The sequence below is a fragment of the Podarcis gaigeae genome (assembly GCF_964106915.1).
Source record: "Podarcis gaigeae genome assembly, chromosome: 16".
In the NCBI taxonomy this organism is placed as follows: Eukaryota; Metazoa; Chordata; class Lepidosauria; order Squamata; family Lacertidae; genus Podarcis; species Podarcis gaigeae.
In genome coordinates this window covers 33,988,300-34,001,604 of record NC_139693.1, presented here as the reverse complement: position 1 = coordinate 34,001,604, position 13,305 = coordinate 33,988,300, and the positions used below count along the sequence as shown (strand labels likewise).

Genomic DNA, 13,305 nt, shown 5'->3' with positions numbered 1-13,305 from the left:
GTCCAAGTCTTTAGTACAGTGCTCAAAATAGGGTCTTAATCTTTTGATCTCTCATGTTTTTCATTTTTACCATAGTGGTCATGAAAATAAATTCAGTACAGTACTTTACTTTACTACATTTCATGACTGGATTATTAAATACATCCTCGTTGCATCCAGAAAAAAGCATTTACAGCATTAGTCTGAACTACGAATAATCTTACAGTTTGAAATTCTTTTCCTTTGAATAGTAATTACCGTAACTGACAATGTGACTGTCTGTCCGTCTGTCTGTCTGTCTGTGTCTCTCCCTCCCCCCCCCCACCTTTTGCAAATTGTCATAGAAGAACATTCCCCAAACAAAGAAGCATTGAATTTTATGACATTTCACATGTACCAGGGCTTTTAAAACTAGAGTGTGTGTCAAGTTGTGTAGTATTAAAGTCATCCTTACTGCAAAAGGCTGTGATTCAGAGCACGATTTAAGGTATGCCTTAAGAGTGCACGTGTGTCCAGTGGAAGTTTTTAGTATGATAAAAAGGTGGAATGCACTCTTTTGCTATGGTTGATTTTATTTCTTCCAAATATGCCATTTATAATGTATATCTATAGTATCTACAGTTTCTTGGCTCATATGTAATGGGAAACTGATTATCTAATCCAGAAGTGTTGAATTACAACACGTTGAGGAGGGAACAGGCCATGCAAATGTGTAGCCAAGTGTCCTGGCTCCTGCAGGACAAAGGACTCTTAACTTGGATCTCATTTACTACTATATGATTGCTCAGTACTGTACAAAATCAATACAAGGATCACCAACACAGCAGGTACGGGTCATGACCAGGTGAGCTGAAACATTGTTCCAACAGTTGACATGCCCCCTGGGCTCCTGTAATAGAGAGGGGTGGTCATGACTTCAGCACAGCAAACAGGGTGAGACCTGGGTTTGTGCCTGCAAACAGGAACTCCATCTAAGGGGCTGGGCTGTCCGTTTACAGTGGTGCTTGCATCTCTATTCTAGACGATGGAGGAAGTTTCATTCTGGACATTGGGCGTTTTCTGGGTGGGTGGTGGCTTGTCAGCAGAGGCTGGTGGGGGCCAGTAGCATAGCAATCCAGTGGGCCCATCCTCAGGATCAAGGTACTCACTCACGGACAAATTCCCTAACAGCTCAGATGACTCATAGGGTCCTGATATGACTCACCTTAACCTGCTGGGGTCTTCCCCAGGGTAATCTTTGGGCACCTCAACCTGCCCCTGCCCCCTGTTGAAACAGCCCCTCCAGGACGCTGTCTTGGGACTCATTACACCGAGACTCATTCATATTTCACATAAAACCAAGATGCGTACATCCCAACTGAGTTATCTGGGGTACTCAGAATCACCTGCTGACTTTGAAATACTAAATAATAATAAAATTATTGATTGTGACTGCAAACATAATATTAATAGCAACAATTCACATCTCTTGTGCAGAACCTTATGGAACATTCATTAAATTCTTCTATGACATGGTTATCTTTTTGTGTGTTTGCAGTTGTGGTTTTAACCCTTCTTTGCAAGGTGAACCTTTCACTTTTTTTCAATGTAGGGATGTGCTAGAAGAACCTCTTAAGAGGCAGCTAAAGTTAGAAGTGTTCAATACATCCAGCAATTACCATGTCCTCTTGCAGCTTTTTGAAACACAATTTCTTATTGATCCTGTACCTTAGAGGTCTTGCAGAGCTTCAAGGCACACCAGTGGGTAGAATTTCAGCATAGGCCTGAAGTAATTCCAGGGCACAGCTAGAGTAATGGAAATTGCATATCCGCTTTGAAGTTCTCCTTCTGACAACCCTCAGATTTTTTGCATCAGAGTAAGTCAGCACTTTTTGTGAATATTGCAGGAATGTTTGCATTTGTGTTAGATTAGAAAAGGTCACCTTAGAAGACCAACAGGCTGCCTATCAGCCCCCTTTTTTTCAGTTGACTTTGGAGAGCATTTCCATTCTCTGAATATTAAAGCTAAGCCACAACATTCTGTTATTGCCCAGCTTGGTGGCAGTTGTCTGGAAGGACCAATTCTGCTACTACGTGTGCTGCATGACTCCTCAGAATCAAAACCCTTGCTTAAGCAGCCTATTCGCTTCCTTGTTTGAGGCAGTCCTTCCAAGTTTAAAAACCACAAGCTCATTTCAGGGGAACATGAGAAGTGCCTTATACGGAATCAGACCATTGATCCATCTAGCTTAGTACTGTGCACACTGGCTGGCAGCAGCTCCCCAGGATTTCAGGCCCAGGAGTCACTTCCAGCCATACCTGGAGATGCCAAGAATTGAACCTGCAATCATCTGCATGCAGAGGTGGAGCTCTGAGTTACAGCCCTTCACTTGTATATAAATGCTATACCCATTTCTGGTTCTGCCGTAGATCACATGTTACGTGCGGCAGGGAAATGCGGGGTAAAACATTTATGAATATATTAAATGCACTTTGTTTAATAGTTTGCCGCAGCAGATCAACCGAGGTTTTTGTCCAACTAAGTTACACTCAGTGACCCACCTAAATTGGCCAAGTCCATTTATTTTGGGGAGTCTTCTCTGAGTAGGCCTAACATTGGATGCAATTCCTGATGTCTTGCAATGTATTAAGGTTGTTACAAGTGCCTGCTTTGATACAGGTGTACAGTAAAAGGTTGGCAATAGCAAGCATGTCTGCCTGTCCGCTTCATCCTGAGCATCGCTTAACAGGCCAGTGCAGTAGCACAAACTAGACACATCTTTCTAGCCGATACAGTATTCTCCTGCTCTAAATGTGTGGACTGTGACCACCCGAACGTCCTCCACGTGTTCCGATTGTCTGCAGGAGCTTCCTGCAGCCAATCGGAGGCCGCACCTTGGTTTCAGAACATTTTGGAAGTTGAACATTCTTCCGGAACAGATTTTGTTCAACTTCCGAGGTACAACTGTATTTGGATTTGGAGGATGTGTACTGTAACAGAGTATTTTTTTTGGGGGGGGGGGGAATCCTAAAGTTGAAAGGGGAATATAAAGCATTTGAGGTGATACAAATATGGTTGAGACAGAAAAAAACATGTGAATGAGAAGTAATAGATGATCTCTTACTTTATATAGTTTAAAATACATTGTTTTATATAAGATTATTGCAAACTGCTCTGATAATTTTGTATGAATAGCAGTCCAGATATTTATAAACAAATGTAAATGCAAAGACAACTTCAGCATTTGTTACTACTAAAAATAATATGTGCACCAGTGGACTTATTCCGTGTATTCTGCTTCTGTCTCAATTATCTGTTTACATTGTCAGCATCTCATATTCTTTTCACTGAAGCCCTTTCAGTTCTAATTCATTGCTTCTAGCATTTGTGCCTTCCATTTTTGCTTGTTTTATTTGCTAGGAACCTCCAGTAAGCCAGTCATCCTGAGATGAGGGGGATAGTTGCATTTAATTCACATGGCAATGCTGTAAAAATTTTTATGGTCCTTGAAGCAAAATCAACAAAGGGTAGCTTTACTACAGTATGGAGCGTTTTTTCCCCCCTTTCTTTTTTGCAAACACGGTCATAAAAAACCACTGTCAATTAGCACTCAAAGAGAGATGTGTCTCCCTCATATCTGAAATTTGGCTTTCCATTACCTTTGTGTATTGTCCAACATAATCACAGTTGAAGAGGCAGGAGGCAAACCTAGAGCCATCATTTTTAATTGGTTTTCTTTATTGTAAGAGATTCTTACTAAAATTCTTCTAAGCCTTTCCATGTTAAGTAAGGCAAGGATAAGATAGGTAAAGTTGGGAACCAGTTACCCTCCAGTTGATGTTGAACTGGAACTCCCATCATCCCTGACAGTTGTCCAGGCTGGCTGGGGTCTATGGAGTCCAACAACAATTAAAGGGACCACATGTTCCCCAATCCTGGTTTATAGCAGATGCATAGAATTTCTCCAGCTTAAAATAGCAGATGAGATCTTAATGGAACATTTCATATGGAAGGTGGCTCTTGGGGGAGGAGGAAGGCCCGTGGTGCTAGATTTCTTCTTCTTTCTTTCTTTCTTTCTTTCTTTCTTTCTTTTTGTAGAGGCACAAAATGGCAATTTGCTAATTTCCTGGTACATTATGCTATATTAAATTGTCTGAAGTTTAGGGACACTTTATAAATTACTTCTTTATTTTAAGTTTACAAATGAAAAATATAGGGGAGGATGCAACAAATGCATGTTGCTATGCAGGTGTACTTGGCAAGGATCTGTTATTGTCTACAGGTCTCTGAGTTGATGTTCGGTGACAAGCCAGGTTTTGGTGTTCCTTAATGGTCCAGTTTGCGCATAGCACTACATCACTTGCATGCACAAACTGGAACAAGGCAGACTAAAGTCTCGTGCTCACATGCTCTTTTCCCTCCTCCTGCACTGTGTGGATAAGAACTTGGCTGGTCTTTCATTTTAGTTTATCTTGGCTTGCTGCCTATGATCAGAGACCATGGTTTTAATCCAGACTCTTGCCAGTCTCTGTTCAGCAGGCTTATTTAACTAACCAGAATTTGTGATATGCCCTGGATTTGGTTCACGGAAAATTTCAGCGGAAAGAGAAACTAAATGCTAGTGAATTGCTGTTCCCAGCCACACAGAAGGAATTGGGGGGGGGGGGTGACCAAACCCTAGGTTTTTTTAATTACGTAGACTCATTCCAGTTTGTGTACTAGCAGTAAAACACGGTTTAGTGTGAAGTCCTGGTGCATCCAGTGTGAGAAATGTTAGAATGTTCATTTAACTTCACATGGGTGTTGGTTGGATAAAACCATTTCTAGGGTATCTCTCATACATATTGTTATATATTTATACCAGCACAGGTTCATGTTGGGAGATCATTGTGGCAACAGTGACTTGATTGAGGTAGTACTATGTCTTAAGTTTAACCTTGTTGCATTCGCTGAACTTCAGGTGTCCATATGTGTGGACAAGATGGGGGAGAGGCTTATCATTAGCATCTCCAGGTAGAAGTGGGAAAGCCCCTTCTATGAAACTCTGGAGAGCTGCCCACCATCAAGTTTGGACAGTACTGACAGTCTGAATCGTTGTAGAAAAGCTTTATATACCTTTCCCGCCCCGACCTGGCCACAGTGATCCATGTGACGGTCACATGGATCCAGGCTTGACTACTGTAATTCGCTCTATGCGGGGCTGCCCTTGAAGCTGTCCCAGAAACTCCAGCGGGTACAGAATGCTGCAGCGAGGCTCCTCACAGGGTCTCTGCCATGGGAGCATATTCAACCAGTGCTTTTCAAGCTGCACTGGCTCCCGGTGGAGTACAGGGTCAGATTTAAGGTGCTGCTTTTGACCTTTAAAGCCCTTCACGGCCTAGGACCCTCGTACCTACGGGACCGCCTCTCCTGGTATGCCCCAAGGAGAGCCTCAAGGTCCATAAATAACAACACCCTAGTGGTCCCAGGCCCTAAAGAAGTTAGATTGGCTTCAACCAGAGCCAGGGCCTTTTCAACTCTGGCTCCGGCCTGGTGGAATGCTCTGCCTCATGAGACCAGGGCCCTGCAGGATCTGATTTCTTTCCGCAGGGCCTGTAAGACAGAGTTGTTCCGCCTGGCCTTTGGCTTGGAGCCAATTTGATTCCCTCCCTCTCTTTTTTCCCCCTTTCTTTTCCTTCTCCTCCTGTGATGAGGCTACATTTTAATATCTTAATGTTCCATTATTTTAATGTATTTTATTTTTGTTTTTAAGTTGTAATCATTCATTTTGTTTTTATTATTGCTTGTAAGCCGCTCTGAGCCCGGCCTTGGCTGGGGAGGGCGGGGTATAAATAAAAAATTATTATTATTATTATTATTATTATTATTAGTAATTTACTTTTTCATCAGGAATATGTCAGCTGCACTGTGAAATAAGTATAACTTTACATTACTATCCCATTTGAATGTGAAGGGTGGTTGAGAAACCTGGTGGTGTTTTTTTACATGGGGGCAGGTGAGAAATCACATAGGCTTCTGAAGATGAGACCATTTATGTGGCTGAAGAATTACTGCTGAATATGTATGCAATGCTTGTGAAAATTAGAAAGTTATATTCTGTCTTGCTGGATGTGAGGTGTCTCATCAAAACCAGCACATAAAGTACAGATTATTCCTTTTTATTGGGTCAGCTCTTGCTCTGAGCAAGATTGTCCAAGTTTCCCAAGCCTTGCAGACTGCTGCAGCAGATAAATGTTGCTGTGCTTCAGTCCCTTGTAGAAAGTGACCTTGTTAGTATAGGATTGAGAAAATGAGAAGAAAGTAGCATCCAAATGCAAAAAAGGACAGAATAATAATTATTGTGACAGTTTCTTTATGTATTTGAGTCTCTTCCCATAAAATGTCAAGAAGCAATGAAAGATCAAAATTTAGCAAATACAACTTCTCGTTCTTGCCTACCAAACTTTATACGTTATTAAAGTCCTTTCCCTTTAGTCTGTCTAGCTCTCAAAAACATATTGAAAATTTGTCTTGAGAATCTTTAAACCTCTTGTTGACCATCAGCATTACGCTTTCCATTTTTAAGCTTGGAATAGAGTAGTTGCTTTGGAAGAAATTGATGTTGGATAATAGTTTCTTCAACACTGGTCATCTTTGCTTCTTCCAGTACACTGGCATTAGTTGGCTTGTCTTCCCAAGTGATGTGTAAAAAAATTTTGGAGACACCGTTGATGGAATATTTCAAGGAGTTGGAGATGGGGTTTATGTAGTCCATGTTTCACAAGCATACAGTAAGGCTGGTAGTACAGTAGCTTTGTAAACAAGCATTTTGGTTTCCCTGTGAATGTTCTGGTCCTCAAACACTCTGCACTTCAGTCGGGAGAAAGCTACACTCGCAGAGCTCAGGCGATGCTGGATTTTGGCATCAATGTTGGCCCTTGTGGAAAGATAATGTTACACCATTTAGTTGGTGTTCCTTTACAGGTCATGTGATGGGCCAGATTGTTGAATTGAGTCTGATTTGATGAGCACATGGACTCAACTTTATTCATGATTGACTGAAAAATCCTGGGCTGATTTCTTCAGTTTATTACTGTTAAATATGCAAAATGTTTCCTCCATCTCCATTCTCAGAGCAGCCATGGAACAATAGGTCATTAATGATCCATTTTTACAGTTAGGAGATTTAGGCTAATAACTGGCCAAAGATTAACAAGGGACTGCAGAGGGGTTTTTCGATTTTAACCTAGACTTCCAAACTAATGTATATACTGTGTACATATTGACACAATGCTAAAACCTTCCTGGTTTTATTTCAGACTGTTGGTAACATGCAGTGTCCCCTGTTGACTGGCATCAGGACATTGCCAACCTTGGAAGCAAAGGCACCTGAAAGGCCTTCAAGCAGAAGCAGAGATCTGCCCAGGGAAGAAGAGCGGGAGAAAAAGAAAAAAAAGCACAAGAAAAGATCCCGGTCAAGGTCAAGGTCGCCTCCTTCCAAATATCACTCTTCGTCTAAATCCAGGGTTCGATCACATTCAAAAGCCAAGCACTCACTTCCCACTGCCTATAGAACTGTCCGGCATTCCAGGTGGGTTTTCTGAACTGATGTTATTGTTAAGTGCTTTTCTACGCTCATTTCTTTTCCCTCGGCGGTGCCGCCTTTGTGAGGCTGCCATACATGCTATCTATTCACCAGGTTCAGATTAGATCTTTATGATGTATTGCCTAAAACTGTAATGTCTCAAGCAAATGCATGTTTTGTTTTTGTACTTATGCCCTGTCTTCCACACATTAAAAGGTTATAGAGAGCTGCAGCTGATCACATGGGGCACACATGCCTTATGCTGTTTTGGAAGCAAGGTGTGTCATTTTAAAATAAAGCACTACTTCTGTGGCCTCAGAGAAGCCACCATTTCTCAGCCTCCCCATCCCCCCCCCAAAAAAACTACCCTCTAGCATTGTAATATGGGAATTAAAATACAGGCCTCCTGCTTTACAGGGTTACTATAAAGATTACAGAAGCTCAGTACTTGAGATATTCTGAGTGTTAACCTATATTGAACTTTTTTTTAATTGGGCATAGCCACCCAGCAGTTTTGCTTTTGCTTTCAGGAGCGCAACTTAACTTGGTTTTGTTCTAATAAGTTGGCACACATTTTGTTAGGAACTGGTGTTAAAACTTTGTTTTGATTTGATTAAACAACCTTTAGGACTCATTTACCTCGAGAAGATGAATTGAAGTTCGGGTAGTCTGTGAGTTTGAAAGCTAACATTAGATTAAAGGGTTTTTGGAACAAACGGCACTGTGCACAATTCATACCTTGCACAAAGTGATATTCAGAGTCCTTCTAGGGGCATCCTGCTGCTCCTTTTCTTCTTCTTCGCTGAGTTACCAGGCCAATTTTGAAAGCAGGCATGGTCTTGTTCTAAAAAAACCCAACAACGTTGTGTGGGAATGTGGTGCTATTCAGAGCAAGCGGCATTCCTTGCATAACAGAGCCCTAGCAAAGCTTTGTGTGTTCTCAGCATATATTTACCACTCTGTGGTCGCTGAAATAGATGTGTTTCATGTTTTTGGACTAAAGCTCCCATCAGCCACAGCCAGCATGGCCCTTGATCGGGGATGATGGGAGTTGTAGTTCAAATCATCTAGAGGGCATCAAATTGGGAAAGACTAGTGTACACAGCCCTGAGCTAGTCAGACAAATAATCCAACCTAATAAAAGGCAGCTTCCTGTGTTCCAGCACTAGCATATATGGGGCTAGAGGGCCTCTGGCAGCTAATGGTTCCTCAAACCTCGTGCAGCTTCAGATACACCTTGGAAACCTGATAGCTCTTAGCTTAGAACCACAGTTACAACTTTTAAAGGACCGCACCGTTGTAGATAGAAGTGTGAAAATATGCCTAAAAGGGCCAGAGACATAGAGAGCATGACTAGGGAATGGCTGTATGTGCTCAGTCACTTGTTCCCATTTGGACCTGTTGCCAGTGGGAAGATATTGGAGGGTGGGGGAGCAAGAATTTGGAGGGGTTCTGGGTTCCTATGTTATATTACCCAGATTTCTCAAAGACCAGGTGCTGGTCTGCAAATCAGGCCATATGTGCAGCATATGCATACGCCCTTTTTAATCAACTTTTCCCTGTAGAGATTTTTGCTGCATAGCAAAGCCATTCATGGATAGCAAATATGAATTCATTTCGGTAGAAATTTTTGTCCTGCCTTTATAGTGCTGAAGCGCCACTCGGGGCAGCTTACAACTATTTGAAATCAAAATGTCGTAACAAAACAATAAAAGACATTTTAATACACATTAAGTATGCTAGCAAGGCAGCATTAAAAATGCAGCCAGACCACAGATAAAAGCATAACCTTTATATAAAACAGAATATACTTAGCAGTATAAAAAGCCTGCAGGAATAAAAATGTCTCTTGTCTTTCACCAGCTGGTAAAGTGAACCTTCTGCATTTCAGCATGGCAAGATACTCCACAGTATCAGTATGTCCTGTTGTTGGGTGGCCATATTAATATGTTTCAGATACATTACTGTGAGGAAAACCTCAAGTTTTCTTTCCTTGTCAGCTTTCTAGACTCATTCCAGCTTTTCTCTATTGGCTCATGCCCCAGTGGAGGATCTTTTTCCCTAACACATAGGAAAAATGATCACTCTGGGGCCCCTTTTGTTCAGCTGAATCCAGCACCTGATCCTTGTGTTTGCTCAGTTGGCCTCACACATAAGCATAAAATGGATCTCAACATTACAGTAGTTTAGTAGCTGTGAACCGTCAGTCTTGGAATACCTAATGCATGGTATCCTGGTTGAGAAAACTCACAGTTAATACAAATAAGGAACATATTAATTATGAATATGTAAATGTTCTTTATTTTTGCTTACAAAGTTTGTTGAATGAGGTTGGCATTGTATGTCAAAGGGTGGAGGCAGAGATAAGATCATAAAAATAAGTGGTTACACAGTGAGTGATTTAATTTTGCAGATAGATTTTACACCTGAAAATCCTCAGGCCACTTGTTCACAAAGTCCCACCTACAGAAGGATACGACACTTGTTCTGGGGGCGTATCTATCTCAGGCTGCTCCTGATAAATGGGTGTGGAGGATTGTCAGACTCCCAAGTTTGCATTTCAGTTCAGCCAAGAGTTTCATTTCACATTAATTTTCTTTATGTATTTCACTAATAGATTACTTTGCTAAGCCACCTACTCTGTTTACCCAGCTAACAAACCCTGTATAGTAATTAGCAGAGAGAGGCATGATTAAAGGATTACTTTTAAGATTAGCTGATTGGCAGAGGTAAAGTTAACATGCTTATTGTCTCAGTTTCAAAGAATCAACTAGGCTAGGGTGCAAAATGGTTTCCCTTTGTTAAAATGGTGCAAATTTGTGTGCTGCGTTGCTTCAAAATCCATTCATTTCCCTTGGAGGCAACATCTTTTCGCACCAGTGCTACTCCTTAAGATGTAGGATTATATGCCAAATCTTTCCAACATAATAGAACTTTAAACAGACCTTGTTTAGCAACACAATTGAAAGGGAAGGCCTTATTAATATTTCACACCTTATCAAATAATATCCTTAGGATTTATCATGTTAAAATAAGGCTAGTAAAAGCAGCTCTTCTCTATTTAATACTGTGGGGTGGGGCGGGAAAGTACCTTAGTCAAAGCTGTGTTTGTTTTTAAACGGATAGATAGATAGATAGATAGAGATAGATAGATAGATAGATAGATAGATAGATAGATAGAGGTTTTTTTCTATAAAAAATGTTTATAGAAACATTTTTTCTATATACAGTAGAACATACAGTACTATCATTTTGACTCAAGAAAATCACCATTTTATAGTTCAAATTGGGAAAAATAAATACAGTAAATGGGCAAAAGTTCAAAGATTCACAAAATGTTTAGGGGTATATGTACCCCTTTGCACCCCCAGAAGAAAGCAGAACCACTTGAAATTAAAGAACATGACACAGCTACTTACAAAGTAGTTTAAGCAAATAGCTTCCTTATTTGTCTGAGCCCTTGTAGGCTGAAACAGTTGTAATCACGCTTCCCTTAAAAATTCAGCTGCAGTTGAGGGATCTAAGCCCTTTTAGTGACCCTTCTTAACTTCCCATAGCAGCCTATTTATTACTATTATTATGAAGGTGAAGTGTGTGCATCCATATCTAATCCCAGAATCCGCAGGGATTTAGAGCATGGAGCTATGGCTGAGCAGCCCATCAGTGGGAGCAGCATCTGAGTGCAAGAGCTCTCAGGCAGCTTCATTAGTGCAAAGAGATGACTGCTGAGCCTTTAGAGGAAAATCCTGCTAAAGCATCAAGGTTCTGACTGATCTCCAGCTTCTTCAGTCTTGGTTTTTATCCCTCTTTACTATTACCGCTATCACCGTCCTTCTGTGAAAGATCGGGGATAAGATCAGATTTTCAAGGCAAACTGCAGTCACTCTGCAGTGCAGTACATAGCAGCTTCCCCCCCCCCCCCAAAAAAAATAATTCTTAGCACCTCTAGGTTAGGACTGCGAAAGAACCGTGTCTGAAATTCTGGAGTGCTGCTGCCAGTCTGGGTAGGCAGTCTTGAGCTAGATAAACCAGTGGTCTGATTCAGTATAAGGCAGCTTCATTTGCTCACCTACTTAACATATCAAATCACTACTTATAAATCTTTTAAATGCATATGGCTTTGGAATCAAATAATTGAGAACTCAAAACGTGTGTGGAAGAAGGACCCTCAGGAAGCTGACAGTATCTCCAGTGAACAATATGTTGTCATAGAATTGCAGAGTTGTAAGAGACCCAGAGGATCATCCAGACCAACCCCCTGCAATGCAGGAATAATCATCTGGCCCATACGGGTTATCCGAATCCATGATGACCTTGGCATTATCAGCACCACGCCCTAACCAACTGAGCCACCTATCTGCTGGTTCTTTAAATATATGTATATATATTTGTGGTGTAACAGGATGTACATCTTGTAATGAGGTTTTGAAGGTAATGCACACCTACTGCAATCAGGTAATGAAATTAAGGCCCATCCCTTCCCACTCGGGATTTTGAACATTTCCCTCCTGTTCAGGTCTCGCTCAAGATCACCCAGGAGAAGAGCTCACACACCTGAAAGGCGCAGGGAGGAGAGGAGCGTCCCAACTGCATATCGTGTCAGCAACAGTCCAGGAATGAGTAGGCGGCGCACACGTTCCAGGTATGAGGCTGTGTTTCAGTTGAAGGTTTCCCTGGCTTTTTTGGCTTTTTACTTCTTTAAAATATTCCTATTTGCAAAGTGGCCTACAACATTGCTTGCTTGTTTGATATGGCGTCCTCCAGCCAGGTATCACTGGGAAGCTTACAATATAAAAACACAAGGTTACATAACATAATGACAAGCAAAACAACAACACACCACACCACACCACACCACACACAGAGAGCTTAAAAGGCCATGGGTAGGTTAATTAGTCAAAAGGCCCAGGAGAAGAGGAATGGTTTTTTTCCTGGTACCTAAAGATACATCATGAAGGCACCAGCTGAACCTCCCTGGGGGGAGAGTGTTGCCATCCTCCAGACCTGTCATGCAGGGGGCACAAGAAGATACAAGGGGGCCTTGTATGATGATTGCAATTACTTAAAATAACATGCAACTTTTTAAAAAACGAATTAATGCAGCAGCAGCCCCATTTCAGAAATTTAGCTGTAACATTCTAAAACAAGTTTGTCTTTCGGAATGTTAGAGGTTTTCTTTGTTGATTTCCAGCTTGCATGCTGGCTGGAAATGTTGGAAGTTAGGAGTCCAAAGTATCGGGGGGGAGGGACATCGCCTTAAATACAAAATACAGTGCTTTCTTCCTTTCAAATGCACCATCCTAATTTCAGAGTGGTTTCTTGTAGCAAGGAAAATCACAGCCTTCATAGTCTTTTTTGTGCAACAAAAGCAAAAAGTACTATCAAACTGGATGTACAGTTGCTTGGCTGAGTTGAACAAAAGAAAGGGCCTTGTGTTTTTATATTCATCTTGGGCTTATCAACTTCCTGGTTACACAACTTGTGCACTGGATCTATTGTAAAAGTAGTGTGTTGTTGAGAGTCCAGTACTGTCTATGTATGTGGTGGAGTTGTGAGTAATGGGGGGGGGTTCCCCCTGAAGTTGCAGACTGCCACTTTCCAAGCTGTTAATTTTTATATCTGTTGGGGACATCTGCCACTGACAGCTTAAAAGTCCTTTCCCTTTTATAGTTTTGCTAACTACTGTGTTGTGATTGCATGATTTGCTCTGTGATCTCAGAAAGTAAATAAAAATTCTTTTACCTTTTTCATCTTTCTCATTGTACATAAAAGACCGATATGG

At 41.3% G+C, this 13,305-nt stretch overlaps 1 protein-coding gene across 8 annotated transcripts in view; it reads left to right on the top strand.

Moving 5' to 3' along the window:
* The window catches only part of SFSWAP (splicing factor SWAP), a 101,540-nt gene that overhangs the window by 70,738 nt on the left and 17,497 nt on the right, over positions 1–13,305 (top strand). For all 8 annotated transcript variants that reach the window (XM_083717072.1, XM_083717078.1, XM_083717073.1 and 5 more), the window contains 2 exons: positions 7,258–7,529; positions 12,040–12,165. In XM_083717072.1, the coding sequence (XP_083573198.1) occupies positions 7,258–7,529; positions 12,040–12,165 (398 nt within the window). The remainder of the gene's footprint in view (positions 1–7,257; positions 7,530–12,039; positions 12,166–13,305) is intronic.